Genomic DNA, 26,486 nt, shown 5'->3' with positions numbered 1-26,486 from the left:
AGAACATTACTGTAAAATTTATTTGGTTTTAAACTCAAATTTTTAGTTTCTCTTTGTGCTCTTATGCTTTTAAAATAACTTTACAACACTTCTTTCTGGCTCTGTAGAGTTTAGATCTTTTGTGTGTGTGTGTGTGTGTGTGTGAATCTACCTTTGTTTTAATTTGAAATTAATGAACTAATTCTGTCAGACAAAATTATAGGTTTCTTGATTTAACTGGGGAATTCATACATAGACAATCCTCTGACAAATGTCTCTGACAGTGTGCAATTTTAAGCTATAGAACATTATTTTAAAGTTGCTTGGCTTAAACTTGGATATTTTGAGGTGCTCATGCATCTTCAGAACATATTACCTTTAATGTTTTCCTGTAGAAGCTTTTGAATTAAATTCTATACTTCCAGAGTTCTCTTGACTCTCCCTGCCCTGCCCTGCCCCCACCCCACCCCCCACCCCCTCCCTTGAAAATGTGAAATATTCATGCTACTTTGAGTTACTTTCTGTGGAAACCATGAAAATTTGAGGCAATGCTTATAACCAGACTCTTCTAATGTGTTTTTTTGGCTGCTTCCCTGGCCCTCCCCAGCTAATTGTATAGGTATTCCTTTCCAAGATTTATTTATTTTTCTTCGTAAGGTTAAGTGACATGATAGTTTCCATATGTGGGCACTGAAAATAAATCTTTTTATCCCCTCCTGCTTTTTAGGTATTCTTTGGACTTTTATTGAAAAAGCCAGGTAGGCAAGCTCCTTTTGTATGCATGTTTAGTTTAGATTGTGCTAGTTTAGAGTATAGCGTATCTTCTTTACGATGCCCATATCACTTAACATCATATTCTCTTTTTGGGTCTTAATTGCCGATGTAGCTCATGTTGTTGTAGAGGTGTGTGAATAAGTATGGGTAGCTACAATTGTCAAATAGTAGAACGGTATATGGCAAGACTTCTTAAATTTGTTTTCATTTGTGCAGTGTTGTTTGATCGTGTCTGTGTTGTAAAAATGCTATTTAATGTGTTAAAGACCAAATATAACAGTGACTTTAATGGCTTTCATACTTTAGTACAATAATATAGCATTAATGCTTGGGGTTGAATGTTTTCTATCTTGCTCTTCATTAAGCTGTTTTGACACAGATTTTTGCAATGAATATTTGGAAATTTTTATCCAAAAAAAATGTCATTGCTCATTAGAATTTCTGTTTTGCTTTGAATTTGTTTTGCCTAGAGAACAATAATTCTTTAAATACTGTTTTTTATAGCCAACACAGTTGGCAGTAGCTTTAATCTTTTCTTTCAAAATAACCACGATTCTCTACTCTTCAGTTGGATGGTGTGTGGATAGGAACAAATTTTGTTGTCTGGTCATACATAAAACATTCTGGGTAACAGTATGTTTAGTTAAAACTCTTATACTAGCAGTCACACTCTTCGGACTGAAATTTCTAAAATAGATGTTCTTTGGCGATTGAAAGTTTTTAGATGAAAATCTGAAATGTCTGAGTAGGTGGCTCTCCCAAAAATCATTAAATCTATTCCTTTTCTAGTTTTCCCCTTAATAATTCAGTGTCAGATTTTTATTTTTTTGCACCTAAGAACAAACCTGGGGTTACTGGTCATTTAATTTCTGAAATATTGCAAGTGTTGCTCAAACATCTTTTTTTTTTTTTTTTTCCCTTCCTTTTTTTCTTCCTTGTAAATTGTGTAGGTGGTATGTGATGATAACGTTTTGAGAGAGAATAGGGAAGCAATTGGGACTGCAGTGCTAAATTGTCCTGGCACGTAGTGACTTGTACAAAGATTTACGTGATTGTTAAGGTAACAAGAACTGTAGCTATCTGCTTCTTCATGTTCTCTTATTCATTAGCTTCCTGCTGGTCTGTTTTTTTGAGTTTTTTTTCCCAGAGGTTTCCAATATAGGACTAGTATTCAATTTTTGCTGCACTAAGGCAAACAGTATAGTCTAGGTACAGTTTACAATGATGAGTGCAACTCGAACACTTTCTTTGTCAATGGATTGCATTTTAGCAGCTGTGTTGCCTTAAATCCTAGTCTAGACAAGAGAATTAAAGGTGTGGTATGAGCACGTTATCCTTTCTCAACATTGATGTCATGGGGCTAGCTCAATTAGTTGGTGCTTGTACTCTTTAAAAATGCAATGGTGACTATTTTAATTCTTGTCTTGATTAGGCCTAGACTAGGTGAAAGATCAGGTGAAGGACAAAAAAAAGGAGTAAGCATTTTTTAGAGTTGATTAGCTTGTTTTGACACATTGCGTGTGTCATGTACATAGAGCTTTAACAACTTTTAAAACATTGTTATTATCTTCTGCAAAAAGTCAGGGTAATGAGGCAGACATTAAAGCATTTTAAAGTTTTAGAATGTAATAGCTTAGGGTTGTGGTCCGGGGTAAAATAAAATACAACTCTTTATAGAATGGTTTGGTTCTGGTTAGCAAGTAGCCACCTTAACTAAAAGATTAATAGTGTCTGAGATTCCCGTGTGAGTATCTACTCAACTACAATTTAATTTGAACTGGAAATGAATTGGATAAGGGCAATGAACTTAAGTGCTCTGAATGTTGTGAAGAAGAGGTTTGGTCCTGGATTTCTGATTAACTGCAAAAAAAGATGCTTTCAAGAAATAACCACATAGATAGCCTCTGGGCTATAGGTGCGCTTGATGTGACGAGCGAGTTTTGGTAGGAGAATGTACTCTTTGGCCTCTTACTCCTAATGTATTTCACAGTATAGAGGATAAGCCAGGACTGATCAACCTACTTTATCTGATTAGATCTAGTTGCAGTTTCCCACATTGCTATAACATCTTTTTAACTGCTGTGCAAAATCTTGAAACGTTTTATAAATGTGCAAATAATGGGAATGCTTTTTTCTTTTGAAAAAGCCATGAACTTCATAAGACCTATCTAGAAATGCATAAATTAAGCCTTTCCTCAAGAATTGCTTTTCTTTTGAAATTTCCTTACCATGTTTTCAATTTCATTTTTAAATTTTAGAAGCTCATTGTTTTTGTCAGAACAGAACAATGAATATGAAATGTTTGAGATTTGTACCATTTTCCCCAAAAGTTATAAATGAGTGGGGAAAAAATCTGTTTGGTGTTTTTTTTCCACCCACGTCTGTATTTAATTGCACTTGGCCATGATGCAGAATCCTGGACTTGTGTATTTTTTTGAGCTATGTGACAGCAGTCCTTATTTGTATACTGCTATTTGTACACTGTTTTTAAGAAGGTATGTTTTCAGTCTGTGGATTACTTTCTACTGCCAAAAGGACTTGATGTTGTAAAGGGTTTTCCTAGTAGTAATATTCTATCTCCACATATCAAAATTTGCCCCTCTTCTGCTGTAATAATTCTACTGAAAACCAGTTAAACAGTGGTGGTTTGCATTTTTGTGGTTTAGGGTGGGGGGTTTTTTAACTTTAGGAATTCAATTTCTTTTTGAAAATAATTTGGAGGGCAGAAGATGATCACCTTGAACTATTTCTTCTGGAGCATTTTATCAGATGCCTTTCATACATTCCACCACCACCACCACCACCCCCCCCACCACCCCCCAAAAAAAATTTAAAAAATCTAACTGGTCTGAGTGCTTCTCAGTCTCCGATGAAATCCAGGCTCTCCATCTCGCTGCTTAAAGAAGACATCTGCTCTGCTAGCCTCAGAAGCAGTTAGATTCTTGGTAGCTGACATGCAGGTTACTCCCTACAATGCCTGGAAGAGAGAAGCATGAGTCACCTTCTGCTGGGTTAATGCTGCGGTCCACAATCAAAATCCAAGCGGTGATTTGAAATGAATTCTCCCATTGCTTTCATCCGTTTGGGTGTGGTGTTAGGTTTGGGGAGGGGAGTGGGGGGGGTGTCAATGTAGTGCCACTTAAATCTGCTTGATCTGCTTGGGTTCTTTAACAGATAACCTCCCTGGTATATAGTGGGAGTTTGGGGGGTAGGAGAGGTTGGTTTTGGTTTTGTACCAAGTGTGCAGGATGCTGTCCAAAGCCGGGAATTCTGGCATTGATCTTCTGAACATGCAGTGCACTGGAGGAGATGCTTCTTGTGCCCCCCCACCATGTCAGCCTTCTCTTTTCTTGCATTTCATTGAGAAAGAAGTGAGAAATCAGTCTTGCAAAATAGCTTAGCATTTCTTTTCTGTGTCAGTTCTTTAGGAATCTGCATTGCTCTGCAGTGTGTAGTCCTGTTGTAGCAAACCACGTGAACTATCTCCTTATGTATGTAGAATCTCTTCTCTTGAGAGGCAGGCCCTCTCACTGATCAAAACGCTTAAATTCTAAAAGCATGGGAGGAAAATGGAAGCCACTATGTCATCATGGAGCAACAGCTGACCTTTCCTGAAATATGGTGGTCACCTGGACTAGGGGAGTCTTCTGGTGACCATTCACTGTATGGGATATTGATTTTGCATTTTTGCAGTGACTTCTTAATCTAAAGTGAATAAGCAGCCCTGAGAAATCCCTGGGTTTCAGTCCCTAGTATCTTTCTTCAGCTTGTACACCTGATCTTTTTCTGTTGTTACTATTCCCTTGGGATTTGTCAATTGGCCTTCGTGTATTTGTACTTGCCTTCATAGTGGCACATCTTCAACAGGAAGATTGAAGAGTGTTTTCTCAACCTCACTTGTAGCTTAGTGGTTAGAGCACTATTCTGGGGAAAGCAGATGTGAAGCTCATATGACTAAAGAAAGCCTATGGTGCGGGTCTTTCACCTCCTTGACCAGTTTTGTAATTGCTGTACTGCTACATTAAATGTGAGAAACAGCGTTGCCACTACTTGCTTTTATTCCCATGGCTTTCTGTGGAAGTGGTATATGTTGTGGGTTTTGTTGAGTATCTTCCTATTGGCGTGTTACTAGACTCACAGAAGAATGTTTAGTGAATTAGGCCTCTCAAGGGACTTGGCTGCTTGCATGCCTCACCTATAAATCCCAAAGAGCTTAGGTGTGTGACCCTGGTGTGGTTCCAATATATGGCTCAGCTGAGCTTGCACAGCTGTAGGCCTTCAGACAGCTACCTTGTTTTGACAAAAATTTTAGGTGGATGCAACCTGTCAAGAAATTAAGTGGGTAGGCAGAAATTTTGTGGAGCAGTCTCTTGGACATGGCTCCCTAAATTCTTCCGGACTCCCAGTATATTTACCTACCTCAGTTTTGCATTCGGGTCCAGAAATATTTGCCATCCGAATGTTTTCCTCTCTTTACCTCCTGCTTTTTCACCTCAGTTTCATTCCTTATGTTTTGAGCAGTGAATTTCTGAATGCCTTTGTATGGATCTTGTTCGTACAGAATATTGAGTAGACCACTGACTTGATGATCATATCATCCACAGCATGCGCTTGACAATTCTTGTACTTCAGATGTCTTCCTTCTTTAAAAGCGAGTTCTATGCACAGGTTGTATTATATTGCTGATTCTAGCATTATACTTGGAGTAGAATCTGCTTAGCTGGCTATCCTTATACAAAGGGATGAAAGACTCTTTCCTAGGAAGAAACTGGAGAAGCAGATGATACCAAGATAGCCTGCCGAGAGTCCATAGAGTTTTAATGTTGAATATCAAATGTGAAGAAACTTGATTAATTAGTCTTCGTAGGCATCTCTTCTGTGTTTCTCCTAGTCTGGGTGTCTGCAGCCTCACTTAACATTAGAAGCTGCAGATGCTCAGCAGGCAATCTTCCTATCATCTGCTTCTCCAGTAGCTGTTACAGGCCAGCCATGTGAGAGAAATGATAGTCTTCTGCTCCTTGATCCTTGATGATGTTCCAGAAAATTTAGGCATGATGGCACGTTCTGGAATTTCACTCAAGCCAAATTTTCCCAAATTCGATTCAAATTGTGGGGAAGCTAGGCTGACTGTTGATGTGGTGAATGGGTGGCTATGTTTTGATGGAATTAGGTTTGAAGAATCTTCTGCTGCCTTTAAAGATAACATTATGGATCAGATGATAATTTTGCCTGGACTGTGTGAATGGATTTGTAATGGTCTTGCCTCTAGTCTGGCACTATATACATTATAGTTGTTCCATCTGGGATTGTGTAACCTCTGTTACTTACTGAAGTATCACTGTCTTATGTAGCTGATGTAAATTTCTTATGAGTCTGTTTACCATCTAGCAGTTTTTGGTCAAACCCCTTGTAACCCTTTTATTTCTAGTGCTCTCTGTAACCAGATTTCATAGCAGCCAAAGTCAAATGCTTGCTACCCATCAGTTGAGTCTGTCAGCAACTGTTGGCAAGGAATGCTGTTCCTATTACCACTCTGAGTACCAGTTTTTACTTAAAGGTCTGGCGTTATTGTGGCAATAGCCCTGCTGCCACCAAGCCCTGTGCCTCAGATTCTGCACTGACCACGTAATGGGAGGATTGCTGGACTTGCTCCGCATCTGTGTGAGGGTGGTTTTCAGGAACCATAGTGAGCAAATGCAGTCCTTGGACAGCCTTCTGATGGACCGCAGCTACTGTTATTTTCATCTTCTTGATTTATGCTGTTGGTTATGTTTATAATTGCCAAGAGTTCAACCACTGGGCAGCTGTAACATTTATGGACAGGATACATAATGTGAATGTTTAACTAAAAGCAGGGCCGGAGGGGACTGGCACTTGCAGACAATATGAACCCTCGGGCATACTACTAAGCTATAGCAGACATGTTCAAAATACCATTATATTATATTATGTCTAAGAATTATATCACAAGAAGCTAAAGATAAGGATTGTGGTAATCTGATCTGATGATGGCAAGGTGGTTTCTCCTGACTGCTTCCTCTTACTACTTTCGTAACTCTTTGATTAAACAAATCCACATAATTCAGTTTTTACTTACCAACGTTTACAATATAACTGTGTTTTGAAAAGGAAAATAAAATATACAGAAAGCTAGGGTCAGGATACTTGAACTTAAAATGTTCAGGTTGCTCTGGAACATAAGTAAAAAGGAAAGGAGGGTGATGTGCAGACCATGTATTGCAGGTTTTACTGGTGTATCCCTAGGCTTGATATGGACACACTGAGAAAAAAACCTGTGGTTACAAAGTTTTCACCTCTAGGGAAGAATTGCTGCCTTGTAGACTTAATATAGGATTTTGGAAAAAAAAAAAGTTTACCCTGTATTCTTTCCATGGATTCTCAAGAACTTGGTCATTCAATATGATTTGCTGTTTATTGCAGGATATTGCTTTTTTTCTTTATCTTTTTCTGACCCTTGTAAACTGTATTTGGCTAAAATATACCAAAAAGCATCCTTTTTTAAATTGAGATGAGCATATTCAAGAAAGAAAACAAATCACCTAAAGGTGTGAAGTCACTGAACTTAGCATATGTTGAATTTTCCTCCAGATGGTTTTTATTCAGAAATAGTGACTGCCACCATGGTAGCTTCATCTGCCAGAGAGGAACAATGGAAAGCTCAATTGTGGATGAAAGCTGAGAAGGCACACCTTGAAAGTCCCTTATTACTCTAAAATTAAGCAATTGTATTGCCTTCCTAGCTGGGATAATTGGACTGGTAATTGAAGTCTACATTCTTCTCCCAGAGACGATCAAAACGCCTTCCTTTGAAAGACTTTCTGTCTGTCAGCAAGAAATGTGGTTAGATTAAAAGGACTGGGAACAGTCTGGGCTGCACACACCTTCATATTAATTGAAATGGCCTTTCTGCATAGGACAACTTAATGTGGAAAAAAATAATTAGTGGACTATTCTCAGGAAATTCTAGTTACCAATTAGTGATTCAATGAAGAAAGTGTAATGGACACTAAGGTGTGTGGTACCTTTAAGTATAGGCTCTTTCTTAAAAGAAGTCCAACTTTCTCAAATATTTTCTTACCATTATTACTGTCACTAATGAGGCTTAAGTATACAAATTATCATCCTTTCTGTCCCTAGAATGTGTCAAATAGACATTTAAATATTGGGGTAATATTTTGTTTCTCAGAATGAAACAAAGTAGATTATAGTTTAGCATCTTTCACAAACTGTTACCTACCTAAATGTTGCCATTTTAAACATAAGCTTACTTAGAGACACAGACAGCTAAAATGTATGTATATACACAAATATAGGCATATATGTGCAGAGGCGTTGTTCAGTCTTCCAGCCTGTGGGGTCAGGAGCCAGGACAAAAAATAAAATGTGGATTTCGCCAGGTTCTGCAGTCATCTTCTATTTAAAATAGTTTAAAATAGGCTTTGTCCAAATATGAAAATTTTGTCACTAAGTTACTTTTTGCACAAGTTTGGTTAAACCGATGTAAAGCCACGTGGTTTGTGTCCTACCTAATTTAAACAATATTAAAATTGGTGTTCATGTTGGAATCTGCAACTTTTTAAAGAAATTATTTAGGTTGGCCTGGCTTGTTTGGTTTTTCTCCCTCTGAAAAAAAAAGATGTCCATAAGAGACATAGCCTCTCGTTGGGAAGGTTTTCATTCTTTTTCTCCCTCCCTCCCTCTCTCTCAGACGCATGCACGCATTGCTTTTTTTCTGTCAGCTAGCAGAGCCCATCCTTTCCGTCGGCTCCGCTGAGGAACTGTCTCTTTGGGTGACACGGGCCATCAGCCGATGTACAGCCACCGGCAGAACGCCGGCGCGGAGGTGCTCCAGTGCCCCGGGGATGCTGACAGCCAGGAGCCTCGGGCTCTGACCCCGGTGCACCCGCTCCGCTGCCGGCACGGCTTCGGCACCGGCCGAAGCAGCCAGGGTGCCAAAAGACCCAGAGATTGCGCGGCGGTGGAGATCCGCAGGCTAACCTTGCTGGCGCAGGCACGGCCCGATAGCTGGTAGGGTTAGTGTGTGCAAGATAAAATGGTCTTCGAGGTGACTGAGTGCCACGAAGTGTCTCCGTAGACAATAAAAGGGCTGTCAGGCAGGTTAGTAAAACTCTTCGGGGAAAAGGGACCTTTTTTAACCTAGACTAGACCCAAAGAAATTAATATTTATACAGTAGTTAAAATAGCTCAACATCAGAAAGGATGAGTATATCTGAGCTCCTCATTCTAGCTGCCTTCATTTTAATAGTTAACTCACATACTAGATTTGAGATATACATGCATGTAAGGAAGAATAAAATGTTTTGATTTTACTGTTTTATGTACTAGATACCCTATATTTGATGTCATTTTATAAACAAGTTCTTACTAGGAAAGTTCTGGATACTAGAATGCATAAACTGCAGTTTCAAGTCTTCTAATATATTCAGGATGCTGATTTAGAATGAAGTAGTCTGTTGTTGTTTTTCTTTAGTTGGTACCTGTCTTATTGTTGGAAGAATGAAAAAAGCTCCCAAGAGAATTATTTCTGAAGTTTATGCTCAACATAGAAGAGAGGTTATCAGTAAGTCATGCTTTATCTTTGCCACATAGAGTTAGTATGCTGGGAGGCAGTATTTTATACTTGAAGATGAACCAAAACCCAAACAAATAACAAAACAAACAAACAAACAAAAACCCCACCTGACTTTGGAAGCTCTTATTTTTGTATATTCCTCTTTAGATATGGAAACAGTTTCACTTAACTGGCTGATGTGTTCTTTTTGAATCGAATTTCTAGAGTTACAAAGTTGAGTTGTTAAAGGTGGAGGTCACTTCTGAAAACTGTGGAGAAGAAAACCTTCTTGGTGCTCTGTTCATTCAAACACTCCAATCATTTAAACCAGGCTTATGGTAACTGGATAAATAATTCTGTAACTTTCTGAAGTCACAGCAGAAAGTTTCTCTTTCCCAAGTTGAAAGTCAGATGTTCTGGTAGAAACTCAGCAGGAGTGAAGAGGCTTTCAGAGCATCTGCTAAGGAAACTAGTCAAGGCCGTCAGATTCACATCTGTTTTTTCTTTGTTGTCACAAACTTTATTTTGGTAAAAGAGGGCTTGACTACAGTCAGAAGGATATGAAGTCGTAATACTACTTCTGAAGTAAAAGATAAAATGATAGAACTTGTACTATTTTCTCCTATATTGGTTCACTATACCAGCATGGCCATTTGCTTAGAGTTTCTGTAAAACAGTCTATCTTCTGAAAAATACCCAGAGTTGTAACCTAATTGTACCGTTGTGAGGAAAATCTGTCTCAACAGAGCATTTTTTGCAAAGTTTTCTTATATGCATTGTAGGATATTTTTATTAGGTTGAAGGACATTAAGCTGTATTCTTCTTTGGTTACTAGGGCAACAAGGAAGTCTCTGCTTCGTACTAGACACAAATTCTCTTCAGGCTATGCAATATCATATAAACTCTGGCATCTATCTGCCTTAGCTCCTACATGGGGATTGATGGGAGAGCAGAAATTTATGCCAGGTGGTTTGCCTCTTAATCCCATTATTTTTATTTTACTTTTTCTTAAGTTTTAGTGACCCGAAGCTAGGTTCATTGCAAAAGGTCAAATTATTTAAAAAGTAAATAAATGAAAGCCACTATGGCAATGCAGTTCATGTCCATGCGTAACACTCGATTCTACAGACCAGATAGTGGCAATCCAATTGTCAGAGGTGAATTTTGTGATCCAGGCTTGCATATGTTTTCAGAGGCTAGATCTGGATAGTGCTGAAAGTCAGCAGTTCTGGCTTCTTGCAGTAAGAAGGTTCTTACCTCGAAATGGAGGAGAAACTGTTGCTTTCTGTATGGTTCTGACTGGACAGCATGACGCGATCATTCCTGAACTCTAATCCTTTGGAAGCAGGTGATGCTACTAAGAAGGTTTTGAATTAATTGTCAGGCCTATTCTTGAAGACTGCAAAAGTGTAATTTTAATGAGCTAGAGAAAATCCTATTAGAATAGTTTGAATAAGTTTTGCAGTGGGATTTTTATCAGTGATTATAAATTGGTTAAAGGAATATAAGAGTGTGTTCACTTTAAAGAGTGAAATAATACCTTATGGAACTATAGTCTTCTGGCCCTTTCAAAATGCATATGCATTTGACTATTTTTGCTAGCCAAAGTTTTTATGTTGGGTATCCATTAAGAAGTTTCACTTTCTATAGTTTAAATAAACGAGGATAAAGAGATTGAACTTGTCATTAACTTATGCTTGAGCTTTAGTTAATTCTGTAAAATCTGGTTAATTCACTTTGCTTTCATAATTCTAGGATATATGTCTATCTTGAATCCTGTAAGTACGATTATCAGTTCCTCTACATAAACGAATAGCTATAAATATTTGTATAGCTTTGGCATTTGTTTCTCAGCCCATTTTCTATGGAAACAAGCCTTATGCAACTCAGTTGTCTGCTTGTCTCATCTTCCTCCATTACCTGCCAGTAAGTTTTGAATTCTGTGGCAAAGTTAAACTAAATTAAATGCTAGGACAAGTTCCCAAAGAGGTCGTGGAAGGTCTGTCCTTGGAGGTTTTCAGGACTGAACTGTACATGGCCCTGAGCAAGCTGGCTGAGATCTGCTGGCTGGCCTTGCTTTGAGCAGGTAGTTGGACTAGAGACCTCCCGAGGTCCCTTCCCGCCCCAGTGGGTCTGTGGTTTGATGTCTGGAACAAATTAGAAATCTAAATAATGATTAAGTTCTATCTGAATTGTGGGAAGGACACCCTGTCAGTGCTCTAGTTGTGGAAGAAACTGTGGCATGTGCTCAGCCCTAATTATGGACTGGAGAATGGTGAGGGGAAGAGTTGTAGGCAGAAGGAAAAACTTTAGAGCTTTAGATACAGCGTTGAACGAATCTGTAAGAAACTAGACCTACCATTGTCCTCATAAATTACTTTGCAGACTCTGTGTTTTATAGAAGGGCTGGATGCTGCTTCAGCTTTTACAAATGGAATATTAACAATATCTTGGTGTCAAAGATTTTTCTTTAACCCAGCTACAGGCATAAACTTTGATATATCTGAATTGGTACAAATCTCTTTGGTCACTTCCCTTCTTCTCCCCCACCTTTGTCAATGCTTCCTTATGCAGTAAGTTTGCAGTATATTTAAAAATATTACAGTAATTCATCTAAAGGATTGCATGTCAAGAGATCTGCTCCTGAGAGAAATTTCTTGTGACAAAGCATGTATTGATAGATAAATGGTAATGCATGTTAGGGTCACTGTTAAGTTCTTTGAACACAGCAATGTAATAAATTAAAAATATGAAACAATTAGAACCCGTAGATTTGCTGTATGATATGCAGGAGGCTTATATTGCTTCTAATGGGTATCTGCATTTTTCATTGCCTTTGCAAAGGGATGTATTCAATCCTACATTATCAGAATAGGCAAGCTTTTTGACCTTGTAGAAGTTTTGTACAGAGAAGCAAGGAGGAGGAAGAAATCCCTCAGTGTCAGCATATTTTTTTAAGATATTGTGAGTCCTTGCAGATTCTGCTCAAGCCAGTGGTGTTGAAGTGAGGTAACAGTCCAAGGCACACCTAATCCAATAGCTTTATTCTCTCTGATGGCAAGCTTGATGTTGGCGCAGAGTCTGCCCTAATGTATCTGTTCTCAATACTTGTAAAGAAAACCTGAAGATTTATGGTGTTACATAGCCTACTGCTGAGAATAGCTGGGATGCAGAGTGTTTTTCTCTTGAAGAGCAAGCAAAACTGCTAATGCGTCCTTCAAGATGTTCAGATTGCCTCCAGTGCTAAGGATGGAAGACCTCAGAAGTGTTTACATGCCATAAGCATTCAGAAGTTAAAGCTGACAGCTGCTGTTTTCTTCAGATGGAGAATGGAGTTACAGAGTTCAAGGGAGTTGCTAGAAATCGCAGTCAGTCTGTAACAGGGGATGGAACTGAACGCTCATCTCTTAAATTGCGTGTCAGCACTCCTCTCGCTTGATGTTGAATGTGTTTTCTGCAAGGTATCGAAGGATAAAGTTTAATTATAAGTAGTTATGTCTGAAAAAAATGGTCATTTTAAAGAATTGTCTTTTTTTAAGACTTTAAAATACAAATAAAAAGTAGATGGTAGTCTCTTTAATTTTAGTATCTTCCATACGTTGTACATTTGGTAGGTACTGAAAAACTTGACATATCCAGTCATGCTCATTATATTGGAATAAACATTAATATATTAGCATGGCATATGGCTTAAAAATATTTAAGGTCAGAAAACTAATACGGTCATTAAGAACAATTTTCAATTATGGACACAAAGTTTAAATACTTGAATGAGGACTAATTTTCAAGATGTTGAGCCATTTCTACAGCTAGTAGCAGCAATTTTCAAAAAATTAGATGCTCAGCTTTAGTGTCTGGAAATTTTGAGCAAGAACTTTGTATTTAAGCAGCTATGCTGTGCCTTATAATTTGTTCATAGTTTTCTTGACAAGTAGACTTCTTTCAATGCAAACTGAGTATAGAGACAGGAAGTAAGTGAAATGGATGCACCTGCGAGAATCTCAGATTTGTAGAACATTCTGATTTTCCTGTTGCTTTTAGAAACAAGAGAATTAGTGATGATAGAAAAAGTCAGGTAAAACGCTTGCATTCTATATAGATTGGAAACTTGGGGTTACTGCTTTTTAAACTATACCAAGGAATAGGAAATTCTTATTTGAAAATTCCAGTGTTCCTAAGTTGCTGAATGTGGCAAGCACTTCAGGATTTCGAAAAGATGATGTTGATGCTCGGTTGTATAAGATGAGAATTTTGATTGGCATAGGGAAGGAACTCAAGGATTAAAATATTGTTTGGATATGCTCACAGCAAACTTGCTGCTAAGCACGTAGATGTTATATATCACTTAGAGTCTTTTCAGTCTTGATAATAGACTTCAGTATTAGATATTAATTTTAATGGTAGATATTAGGGAGAGGTGTCCTCTTTACAGTGAAAGCTAACCTCTTGTTTGCGAAGGCTTCTGAGCATCTGAAATGCCAGTAGATGAGAACTGCTGTTACTCCTGTCATAAGCTCCTTGCTGTCATCCCCAGTGCTCAAAGTGCTGTTTGCCTGTCACTTTCTGTGCCAGAGCCTTACTTGGAGGGGAACCGATAATGCCATTGAACTTAGTTTAAACATTCATGGAGTTCTGCGAACTTGCTGAGAAAAGGTCTCTGTAAAGTCTTGATGGTCAGTGATTTTTCTTTAGGACTTAGCTTTAGTGGATAGTGAACTCTTCACCCACAGGGCGTGTCAGCAGGCCGTTGAATTTTCAGGTGGTATTGCTCTTTTACCGTTGTGACATTTACCATTGGGTGACAGAGCTGAAGGTAGGCTATATCTGCAGTGACTTGCAGAAGCAGGTTGAACACATGGAAGGAGTTTATCGTTAGTCTAGTTCTCCCATGAGATCTTCGATGCAGAAAATCCTCTATAGATAAAAATTTCTCTCTGAAGTGATTGGAAACGACCTGGAAAGTTGTGTAGTGTCCTTCGTACAGAAACGATATGCATCATCCTGTTGCCTCTGTTGCAGCAAAGGAATGTAGGTTTACAGGGTGGCCTTTGAGTATGTGTATTGGATAGTACCATGCGCTGTTCTTGTCCCTTGAAAGGTCTCAGCTGTAAGCTGCCTAGAAATAATGTGTTCAAGTTCTTCGGTTGAAAAGTGCTTATAGTAACGGTTGGGAAGTAAATATATGTAGTGCTTTGTTACATTGGGTTTTGTTGTTGTTGTTGCTTGGGCTTTTGCTTGGAAGAGAACCATTTCCTCTAACTACGTACAAGCAGAGTACCAAGGGTGCTGCCAAACAACTTCAGCAAAACTGGCATTGGTTGAGACTTTTCCTAGACCTTGAAACCAAACTGGAATGTGTAAGCTGACTGTAATAACCACAGAACTGAATTGTCTTTAAAGTATTTTATTTGAGGTGATTATTTCCAGAAAGTTTCATGTACGAGAACAAAGATAGTTTCTGAAGCCTCCTCAAAAGCGATATGGTGTGCTGGTTATTTATTATTCTAATATTATTCTTCAAGTTGTTTTACAATTATTATTTAATTTGCTGTCCTATGAGTAAGTACAATTATCCTGACTTTATTTATATACCTCAGTCTATCCATCTGAAGAGTTTGTTTCCCAAAGGCTATATAACGAGTTCATGTCAAAGCTTAGAACAAAATGTTAGATCCCTCGTCCTGCAATTAGGCCATACACTGTTCTTTATAGCAGACTAATTCATGACTCAGCCACCTAATTGCAGTGGGACTTCCAATAAGCTCTTTAACATCTATTCTAAAAATGATTTTAAGACTCTTTTTTTAGTTGGGAGTTGTTGCTTAAGTAATTAAATCCTTACACAATATAGCTTACAAAACTGAATATTGAATGCAATTAATTGGTAAACTGGAATGACTTGTTTGCATCAGAATGGTGGGGGTTTTACAGCTGTTCTGTATAGATTTACCTGAGAAGCTGTAATAATTTCCATTAGAGAGCGAAGTGCTCAAACTTTGCAGAAACCTACTTATTTTTAGATTTACGTATCTATCTCCTGACACATTCTATACATGTATACAGGTATACGCACATCTTCATTGGTGTATGTTTGCAGGACTCCATGGAAAAAGATACAGCTCTGCAGACTGAGCCCCTGCTGTTGATTTAACTCATAATGTTAAAATTTTTAAAGCTATCAAAATACAAAGAATCAGGGTTTGGAAAAAGTGCAATGTCTTTCTTCTCTGGCTGAATTTCTTAAGACAAGGTAATAATTGCTTTAGAAGTATGTATATATTTTTCCTGCTGCTTTGGTTCAAGAATTGGAAGCTTTCAATAAAGGATTAAGATTGTTTGTTTTCCCCTTGACAATTCTGTGGTCTTGCTTCCTCTCATCCTGGTGTTAGAGAGGCTCAGAATCAGACTAGGGAACGCTGTGTGTCTTCTCTTAGCCTCTGAAGCTGATGCGAGTTTTAGCTGTTGAGGATTCTGCATTAAATGTCCAAGGAATTGTGTTAAAGGGATAAGAAAAAGTCTTGATAGTTATGCTTGGAGTGTGTTCTTTCTCGATGAGGAAACTTCTAATTCAAGTTATGACAGATTTTACTGCAGGCAATCTAAGTTTGCAAGTTACATAACAAAATAATGTTTAGTAATATTTAAGTATGAATTTGTAAACAATCTAATAGATTTAACTGTCATTTCTGGTACTTTATTTCATACTGCCCAGAATTCTTTTACTGTGTATTTTGGCAGGATTCTGACTACAAATTTTTTGTAAGTCTAAAATGAAGAATAATTATTTTTACTGATTTTCTGATATTATTTGCATCATCGTGGTCCCTAATATCTTTAGCCCTTAAATTACATTCCTTTTTGAAATATGATCAAAACTGCCAGAAAGACATTCTTTAAAAAAAAAAAAAGGGGGGGGGGCGGGACGGGGACACCCTGCATGTAGAAGAAGATGATAAAGGTGGTTTAGTACTGGAGACTCCTTTTGATTAGGAATAGTTATCATGGATAGATACCTTTACATTTCAGTGGTCCCAGTATTTAACAGGTAAAGCTAGAAATCATACATCTTTCCATAAACTTCAACAGGACTTAAGCTAGTTATAAGAAATAGTCTTTAAGAATACATGGGGGTTTTTTCTCTTAATTTGTTTTTATTATACAGAAAGTTTCTGCATTTTGGTTGAAGATATTTGGCTCTGATATGAAGCTCAGGCAAAAATCCTAGAAAATATGCAAAACTTCCAGAATGTGAAGTTAGAAAGCAAGAATCCATTTGAACTTTTTAATGCCTTCTCCTGTACTGGTCCATCTTGCTTCTCCCCCCGACCCGCAGTTTAGGGGTACTGGGCAATCTCTAGCATGGTTGAAAGTAATCAGATCAGTTTATTAGCCTTGGGGTACATAATTTTTTTAATTCTTACTCTTTTATTCTTCATTTTTATTATATTTTCACTGCATGTCATCCTTGTTTTTATCTCTATCCAGTGACACCTCTAACCAGAAATTTGAAAAGTACCTTGTAAAAGAGATTCAGACACGATGCCAGGTACTGCCCATGTTTTTTCTCTCTGAATGAGAGTGGAGGTATTAAAAATGGGAGGTAAAAATCTCTGAAGATCATTTACATACCATTCATCTTCAGGCTTTCTAAATGTTTTAAGCTGTTATTCAAATATACATATTTACCTAAACAGAAATGCGGATGATGTATGTGCCATGTGAGGTAAGATAAAATATAGAAACTGTTTATCGCTGTGTGGCGTGTAAGGCTGTGTAGTCAGTGGTGCATAGCTAGGCCACATAAAACATTTGAAGTCTGTATATTTATTGATTCCACGTGGCTATGGTGTCCATCCTCAGGAAAACTGAAGGGTTTACTCTGGCCTGTTGGTCCCAGCAGCTCGTTAAAGATGGATAACAGGGTGAGTTTTAGCATTGAATAGTTATCTGGGACTGGAAAATACATGCTGGTTGTCTTTTATGTATCTTGCAATAGTGATATCCTAGATATGATGGTATTTGACTCTGCACCAGTGTCTTTCATGGGGCTATAAATGACTGCAGTCGTGTTATCTCTTCAGGAGTTGCCACTGCTCAGTATCTGTCATATTGGAGCTTAAGACAGTGAGACCATTTAAACAGGGTGAAGTACCATGTTCTTTAAACGTGTTCTGCAAACACATGTAATTGGTCTTGCAAAAATTTGTTCCTGAAGAGGTCTTGAAAAGTCAAGCCTTCCCGTGCTGCATTTGAGTATATTTCTTACAAGCTCTGCTATGATGTTTGCCCTAAAATACATACTGCGCTGCGCTGATACAGATGAAACTGGCAGCAGTTCTCACTTTCAGGCGGCCCTCATGCTTTTCATTAGGAATGATCAGTGCTGAGAAAATTGGGTTTTCCTGCTCCAGGAGCAAGGAGCAGAAGAACTGTGCCACTTCTCCGGCGCTGAGGGGACAGGCAGGGGGAGATGGGCTGCCCTGAAAGGCAAGACCTCTGCCCAGCTCCCATCGTGGGCTGAGCTGCCCTTGCACGCATCCTGCGACGGCGGCGGCGGCAGCCTGGTTTTTCAGGACTCTAGTATAGGTGGTGGGGTTTTTAGTCTCTTTTGCTCTGCTAAAAGTATTTGCGAGTAGGTTAGATCCTACTTGAAGCTTTTGGAAAGATTCGTGAATTCCTGGGTTTGATTTTTTTTTGTGGTTGTATGGAAGGGTTCTGCATTGCTGCTTTGGCGTTGCAAGGTGGCTCTTTTTCCTTTGTAAAGAAGCTGTTTTCCTCTTGGGTCACTGAAATTCAACAGGGTGAAAAGCCTGTGAGGAAGAGATGTTCTTCTTCCCTTCAAATTTCATTAGAATCACGTAATTCCACCACATCCGAGCAATCACCCTTTCCCACTGTCGGCCTGTGCTGCCGCACACCCCCTCAGCGGTGGGTGAGCCAACATCTGGCCAGTCCGAAGCGAAACTCTGCAAATACGAAGTATTGCCTCCAGGAGCAGGCTGAAGTCACCTCCAGCAAGATCAGCAGCTGTGGTAAGAAGAGCGTTGAGCCAGGGATCTGCCCCGTACTCATCAGAAATAAATTTGCCCAGGATATGCCAAGTGGGGCAGGAAGGTCTGGCAGTGTTGGGAGGTAAAGGGTGGAGAGCCAGCTTGAGCTTCAGGGCTTGTAGAGCTTGATTTAGTTGAGGGCTAGTTTCCACAGTGTGTTCCCAGAACTCCAAAAGCTGGGAAGTACAGCACGGAGACCCTCGGGGACTCTGAATGAAGAGAAGCAGGAGCTGGAACCACTACGTGGAACCACATAGTTTCCGTAAAGACCTTTTAGTTCACGTATGGCACTGTCCAATGCACAGTCAATCCATCATCGTCTCGGTATTTGGCGAGTACGATACACAGATGTCTGGTGTGGCTCTCCCATACTCAGCTGGGGTCTGGCAGGGCTGATACTGAACTGGATCTCATAAGCCTATACTGGAGCCAGTCTACTGCTCAGTACCCATGGACTGTTTTCCCATTATGTGCCATATTCCAACCTCCATTATTCTAGATAATGGATACTGACTTTTCTATGTAGAAAGACAAATTGCGTGACTCTCTTTATATGGGTGTATGTATATTACAGTCAGGCATAAGTGTATATTTTTTTTTATATATATAAATATAAAATATGTCACACAAAATATACATATATAAAAAATATTTTCTCTGTAAAGTTGACTACTCAAAATTTAGGTAATACAAGGATGTATTTTGCAAGAGCAACTTTATTTTTGTCCTCTGAGGAGGTATTTGATAAGATGACATAATGGGAGTTTTGCAGAAATATTTTCTCACACAATTTAATGTTGTAAAGTGATTACTGGATGACTCTAGATTATAAGGTGAATAAGGCTATTGACTGTAGGATTCCCACCTCATTTTAGGCTGTGAAGGTAGGTAGTGAATAGGGTAAATGCAAGAGGCAAAAGCAGGACAAAGCAATACAGAAAAGTGCTTCCTAGTTCCACCTAATAGTTCCTAGATGGTTCTGTGCAAATAAATTAAATTAGACTTTTCACATCTATCCTGTCAGCTCATCAGTTCTTTTTGTTCTGCAGTATGAAGCTTCGCTATTTCCACCGCTCCATTTCCCAGGTGCTGAGTACTCATAGTAAACAGATCCTTAGATATTTAGTTGCCCAGCTTTTCTAGGGTTCCTAAACCTTTTTAAGCACTTGAATACTTCAGTGGAACTGGCTATAAATCTGCAACAAGTGTGGGGTTTTTTTTATCTCGTATGTTTCTCAACAAATTGGAGTGATCTTGCAGAATGAGAAGAGAGGTGATCTTGTGTTTTAATTCTGGCTCATCTACTTCTTCACTGAATGCTTCTCAAGTGGCTGCTTTGAATTTCTCAATTTTTCCCACTGGTAAAATTGAGAAGATACAGAATACCTGGAGGACCTGGTGGCGGGTGGGAGGAAGTTTGGGGCCCTCAGATATCAAGAAGTGCAGTGAAGGTGTACCTGATTCCACTTTCATTGAAGGGTTTTTAATGCTGTACAGCAAATACAATAGGACACATGCATCTGAACAATAAAGATAAAGAGAAATATTGAATTGCTGTCTTATCTGTTGAATGCCATCCATCTTATGTAATTAAAGACTATGCTATCATGTGTTTAAATGCAGGAGGACAGATTTCAAGATGCTTGTGTGTATTTTGTGACTTAATTAATGGCAGCTTAGCTCTTGCAAGAGTTCCAAAGGTATCATTGTGCTAAATACTGTACATCCACAGAGTAAGAAATGGGTTGTGTATCTTCAGATGGTAAATGAGGATAGGATAAATGGTGAAAGTGGGGGGAATTCTCTACAATTATTGACCACAGCCCCAGACTGTGGATTAAATGACATCTCCATAGTTAGCAAAGAGACATAACAAAGTTTAGAATTTCAGCTGCATCTTACGGCGTAGCGGGACCAATTTTTGATACTGCTGTGGTGGTGTAAGAGTTGCTGACGTGGTTGGAGAATTTACTGCCCTTTTATCGTCTCTGACTCTGTGGGAGCCCACCATCCCTGCAGTAGAGCAAGCTGCTGGATGTTCCCAGCTCTGCTCTGCTGCCCTGCGAGGGAGAGATGAAGGGGGAGTAATAGGTGGCTCAAGGACAGTGACATCGTCAACTGCTGCAGGCGTCAGCCGCGACCGTCGTCTGTCCACAGCTCAGACTTGGTCAAGTGATTTGCCTCAAAGCAGTACTACTAAGCTAATGTGAAGTAGAAATTCAGGTTTCAATTAGGAGGGAACCATCTTGTTTCTCTCAGATCTTCGTTTAGTTTAAGTGCTAAAAGCCGTAATCAGATTTTCTCTCAGTCCTTGTTGCTTTCATGAGAAAACCTGTGTAAGAGTATTTTGGAAATGGGCCCAGTGGTTTTTTTTTTTCTCTGCTATGGCAAATATGTAAATTTAAAACCTGACTGAACACTTTAGTTCCATGTCTGAAGAGAGTTTATGCATGTGAGGATGGAAAAAAAAAAAAGTAAGGCATTTTAATTAAAAAAAAAAAAAAATGGCACAAATCCCTTCACAAGGAGGTACAAAGTAATAAATTTCTTCATAGCTTATATGATCTATTGTGCTGTCCAAGTTGGTGTAGAAGCAGAACTGTGATAGTATTACCTGGAAGTTATTTTTTTTTTCTTTCTTTTCAGCTTGTTTAACTGCCGTAATGATGTGAATGCTGCGAGGCAGAGTTATATATTCTGTATTAGCTAATACATGTTTTTATATAGCAGTACTTTTGTGTGTATGCAGTACTTGAAGTGGGCTACATTTCCTGAAATTTCAAATGAATTTACTGGCCCTTTGGTTTTCTCCCTTTTATTGCTAATCTGAGAGTTCCGTATATATTAACCAAAGATAAATGTACCCTTGAAAGGGAGAGTGCTGCATCCTTATTGCAAGCAGGAAATACAACATGATACCTGTTCAGGGAGAAGGAGGACATAATGTTGAAGGGAGAGTTGGACATCAATCCTGTTCTTACACCCTAACTGAGATTGCCAGCACAGATAATATTATTATATTACTAGTTTTTGTAGTGTGGAAGTGTTCCTGACAGATTTCCTGGTGGGAAAGAAAATTCAGAGGAAGAAGCATTCCCTAAAACTCCAAGAAAGCTCTGGGGGGAAAGAGATGAGCAACAAATGGCTAGAATGTGAAATATGCAAAGCATTTTTTCAATGTAAAATTTTAAGATCATCCAAATGTCTCTTTCCTCTTGGGTCTGTACTGTTTGCAAATAGATGTTTACAGTTAGAATTTTGCCGGTTTTGAAATATAATTATTGGTGTTGTTTTTGTTTTGTTTTGTTTTAAACTGTAGGTATGAGAAGGTGCCAGTAATTCTGGTTGGTAATAAGGTGGACCTGGAAAGTGAGAGAGAAGTATCATCAAGTGAAGGCAGAGCCTTAGCTGAAGAATGGGGCTGCCCCTTTATGGAGACCTCTGCTAAAAGTAAAACAATGGTGGATGAGCTCTTTGCGGAAATTGTTAGACAAATGAACTATGCAGCACAGCCAGACAAAGATGATCCATGCTGTTCTGCATGTAATATACAATAGCATTAAAAATGACCTAACCTGGACTTAATTTGCAGAAATTTTGTAAGGTGGTAAAACTGTCTACTTCACTTCCTGGTTTGTGGGTCACTTGAAATACATCTGTAGTGAAGTAGCAACATTAACTCAGAGCTGAGCATTGAAAGTCAATCACTGACTCTGAATATAATTGGGTTAAATGACCACATCTCACCCGTTTTTCCCTTTGAGCACCTGCAATTTTATGGCATAGCCAGTTGATCTACAGGGTTGTTCCAGTTGAGCGTGCATGTGTTGTCATCTCACAACAGCAACAACAGCAACTATTTCCGGAGAAGCTGGAAAACTTTTGGAAATGGGAAACAAAAGCAGCGGAGAGAATACGTCTGAAGACCATTCACAACTAGCATAAGCGCGAAAGGAGAGCCAAGTCTTTCAGTGTCTAATTACCGTGCTTTGGGACGTGCGCTATCACTTGTGGCCAAGTTTGTTCAGTCAAATATGTTGATTTCACCAGAACTTCTGACAGTGTTAGAAGAAGAGGCTACCAGAGACCTATATATATAGTTTGGATTTTTTTCAAAATTGATGCTATTATTTCTACACTTTATCCCACATCTTGAAATAGAAAACATTGAATCAGTGTGTGAAATGAGAGGCAAGATCTGAAAACAAATGACGGGTGAAGAAACAGTCTGGCATTGGAATGTTTTAAATCTTTCATTTTGCTGCTCAAAAATGGAGGATCGCTTCAGGTTTTGGTCTGCAAAAAGCCAAACAAACCCTCTGTTTACAAAGCAGGAAGCATCTTTATTTATCACTTTACTGAACCAGGAGGAAGCAACTGTGATGAAAAAAAATTGCTGAGCCTTACTAACAAGGAACACTTTAATAGATTAACTAGTACCATCTTGTAAGGAAAATTAAGCCATGTTGCATCCATATGTTCCCTTCTGCAGAAACCTCGTGGGACAGTATGAACATCCTGCATTTTTAAGTTTGTTAAAGACAACAGTTTTTCTTGCCTTTAAGGGCTACGTTCTCTGGTGTGATCCCTAACTAACCTTTGAAAATCAAGTTTGCTATTTGATAGCTTTAATGTTGAAAACTTAAATTGAATAACCATGTGAAATCATTTGGTTCAGAGGTGAAATAGTTACGGTTGTAATTCCTTAGGTGAGTGTGGAAATGGCTCTTTAATTGCCTGACACACTATTCAAAGGTTGCCCCAATTATTGGAGTGTTAAATGGTGGGAGCAAATATTTTATTTTGAAAGGATGCTCGAGCTCTGACTTGCTAGTTTCATAGCAGTGAAGTATTTATCATTTGCATGACTAATGGCACAGAAATACCTATTCCGAAGTCTTACAATCAAAGTATAGAAAAGATTTCAATCACAATGTTTAGATTTTAAATGCTGGAGAGATTGTCTTGAGCTGGATTTTTATAGGTAAAATTGGCCATAAAAATACAGAGTCACTGAGCCTGTGGTCTAAATAACACCATGCGTTTATTAGTTTTTCAATCTTGTGCAGTAACAGTGTAGTTCCTTGTGTTTAAATGAGTGAAAACAGGGGTGCTGGGGTGTGTGCGTGTGTGTGTTGAGCGTGTATGTGTGTGTGTATATGGCCCTTAGAAATGCTGTAATTGGAGTTAGGTTCGAGAGTTTTGCCTCCATCTGCAGAACTTCCTAAAAACGCTATCATCTGCTACAAAGGAAACTTGAGTACAAAACGCTTTGCAGATTTTCATACATAAATATCCTTAACATTTTGAATTATAGTTCAGTGGATGATAACTAAAAGAAATCATATTAATGGAGGAGAACTGGCCATCTCTGCCCTTAATCTTTCAAGACCTTTCCACAACCGATATATCACAGGGCATTAGATGTCACAAAACATTAAGCCTTACTAGAACGTCAATGTAGCCCATTTCCCACCTACCTTGCAGAGCTTTCATTACTGTACTTTGTTCTCTTAGGGAGATAGGCACACCGTTTATGTCTGGCATCTGAATGCCCATTCTGGGTGCTCTGAATTGCCCTCCTAGAGGCACCTACCTCTTTCCATTGACTATATAGCAAACTTAGGCTTTTAACTTTGGTCCTCCAAGTCACACAACTTACATGCCTAAACTAGATGGTATGAATGTTCTCTTACCCCCCGCCTGCCCAACAGGTCAGCCGCCATGCTTAAGCAAGATGTGAGATGTTGGATTAATGATATTTCAATGTTTAAAATACCTAGATTGGGAAAGGGTTTATTGAGCAGTAAAACCTATCTGTAAAACAGCTTGTCAGTGCGAGATCCACTGCAAAGCGCTAAAAAAACCAAAACCCCCAAACCCAAAAAGCCCCAATTTGAAACCGAGCTGGAAGTGCATGTTATGCAATGTTATTCACAGAGATGTTAAAATCTTACCTCACAGATTGTTCATCAACCAAGAAAATGGCATGAAGTACAACATGAACAGCCTAACAAGAAGTTCATAATATAAAACAGATGGGCTTTTAATATAGGAAAAATTGCACAGTAAATCTTTAACAGAAAATATTAATGAAAATATCTCCCGGTCTTGTTTCTTCATTACACTCTTATATTTTCAAAATAATAGGCTGTATGTAAGCTACCACACAATGTGGCGGGGGGAAAAGCGTAAGTGTTGTTTTTCATTGTATAGTTCTGAGGAAGTAGTTATGCACTATTTGTATTTCCACTAATGTGAAGATAGTGGAGCTTGAATCAATGACAGTTGCACTCGACAGATTTTTCAAATTATAGGGGTAGCAGAAAGGGAGGTTGGTGAGCCACGCGGCAGCTGCGTGGCTGCCCTGTGGGACTCATTGGTCTTGGGTCACTGTTTCGTTTGTACCCTGACAGGATTACCAATTATAGTATTTGAAAGTTTCTTATAACATGCCTTAAAATATTATGATTTGTTCCAAAGACCCACTTTTCCTTTGGCGGTTCTTGTAGAGCTTTGTATTTTTCTACAAAGACAGCATTTCTCCAGTTTTGTTTTGTTTTGTTTTGTTTTGAAACGTTGCAACTTTTATTCTTTTAAGCTATGATAGTGAGAGCAACTGTTTCCTCTTTCCCTTAAAAATGCATACAAAAAAACAGTCACAGCAAACAAACCAGAATCAGATCAAGAGTATTAAACATAATTGCATTGGGTTTTGTTTTGGTTTGGGTTTTTTCTGTCATGTCTGTCCCCCCGCCTGCCCCTTCAGAGCATCAAAAAAATTTTGGTGACACTTTCTGTTCTGGTTCTAGCCTCTCCCTAACCCCAGTGCTACAGTTGCCATTACTTTTCTGTGGGAAAACTACTGGTATTTGCTTTCCTGTATAGAATGTTGCCTAAAGATGTCAGCCATTTGGTTGGGGGGTTTTGTGCATGTTTGTTTTTTATTTTAATTTTTTTTTACCAGTGTGCCGTCAAAGCACTGGTTAGGCTTTAATTGTGAAACTCCGCAACAAAAGCAAATGTTTGACAACTGCAGGAGGCTTTTATCTGCATTGTTGTGCATCTGTTAATTCTTGATCAGGGTTTGAAGAAAGACTGAAGTGGGTTCTGGAATCAGGCTTAACGCTGTTGATTTGGAGTTTCCTAGGGGTGAATTAATGTATTTCACAGTTAAATGTTGAGCTCTAATACAACTGGCAACTTAAAATGGGGCAACAGTTTGTTTTGTAACAATGTCAGTTGTTTAAACCTTGATGTTTCAAATAAAACAAGAATTGTACATAGAACTCAATGCAAACTCAGCAGTTGTATTTGGAGTTAAATTATTTTAACAAATAAATTTATTTAATGAAATGTCCCTTGCATTTCCTGTATTGTCCATTTTGATTTGATCAGAAAGTTCATCCAAAGCTGACAAGGGCTGCCCAGTAGTTTCAAACACCACTGTCAACTATTTGCGGTTCAGCTAAGTATTTCTTGCCAAAATACTCTCCTGGTACAAATTAAATAGCAATAAGTAAAAAGCAAATATGCTTTAATTTTTATGGATGGATGCATGTTGTGATATGAGTTATAAGCTTGATAAAGAATCATAGCAAGGGGGTTTTTTGTTTACTTAGAGGGATACACGTCAACAACAATCACTAAGACTCAGTGTTTGATAAGATATGGTTCTTGCTATGGCAAGAGAATAGTGCTTGTTGTAAACTATAATACAATGATGTATGAACTTGGGCAATATATGATACAGTTAATACACAGAACTAGTTTTATAACATTGAGGTTGCAAAGGGTTAAAAAAAGGGTTGTTTGTTATATCAGCTGTTCAATTGATGAGTGTTTTGCAGGCTTTCAGCACCATACAAAAGGAGTTAGTGTTAGAAAGAACTTCAAATACAATTAGCCTTGCAGAGATTTATAAATGAACAGTTGAGCTAATGCTAACAGGATTATTCTAGCTAATTGGCACTGATCAGCAGTTACATTTTAGTCATGCCAGTATCACTAAAATACCCTGTTTTCAGTAATGATGGGTGCTTGGTAGTCTCTTGTTTTCATGTCGTGCATGCCATAAGGAACAAGAAGCC

The 26,486-nt window shown here is 38.6% G+C and overlaps 1 protein-coding gene across 1 annotated transcript in view; it reads left to right on the top strand.

Annotated features, from left to right (window-relative positions):
* The window catches only part of RAP2A (RAP2A, member of RAS oncogene family), a 32,248-nt gene extending 6,496 nt beyond the window's left edge, over nt 1-25,752 (top strand). Inside the window, exon 2 of the mRNA XM_069802451.1 lies at nt 21,716-25,752. Within this exon, the coding sequence (XP_069658552.1) occupies nt 21,716-21,953 (238 nt within the window). The 3' untranslated portion in view covers nt 21,954-25,752. The remainder of the gene's footprint in view (nt 1-21,715) is intronic.
* Nucleotides 25,753-26,486: the final 734 nt, after the last annotated feature.

Source organism: Haliaeetus albicilla, chromosome 15, assembly GCF_947461875.1.
Source record: "Haliaeetus albicilla chromosome 15, bHalAlb1.1, whole genome shotgun sequence".
NCBI lineage: Eukaryota > Metazoa > Chordata > Aves > Accipitriformes > Accipitridae > Haliaeetus > Haliaeetus albicilla.
This window is presented reverse-complemented; position numbering and strand designations above follow the sequence as displayed.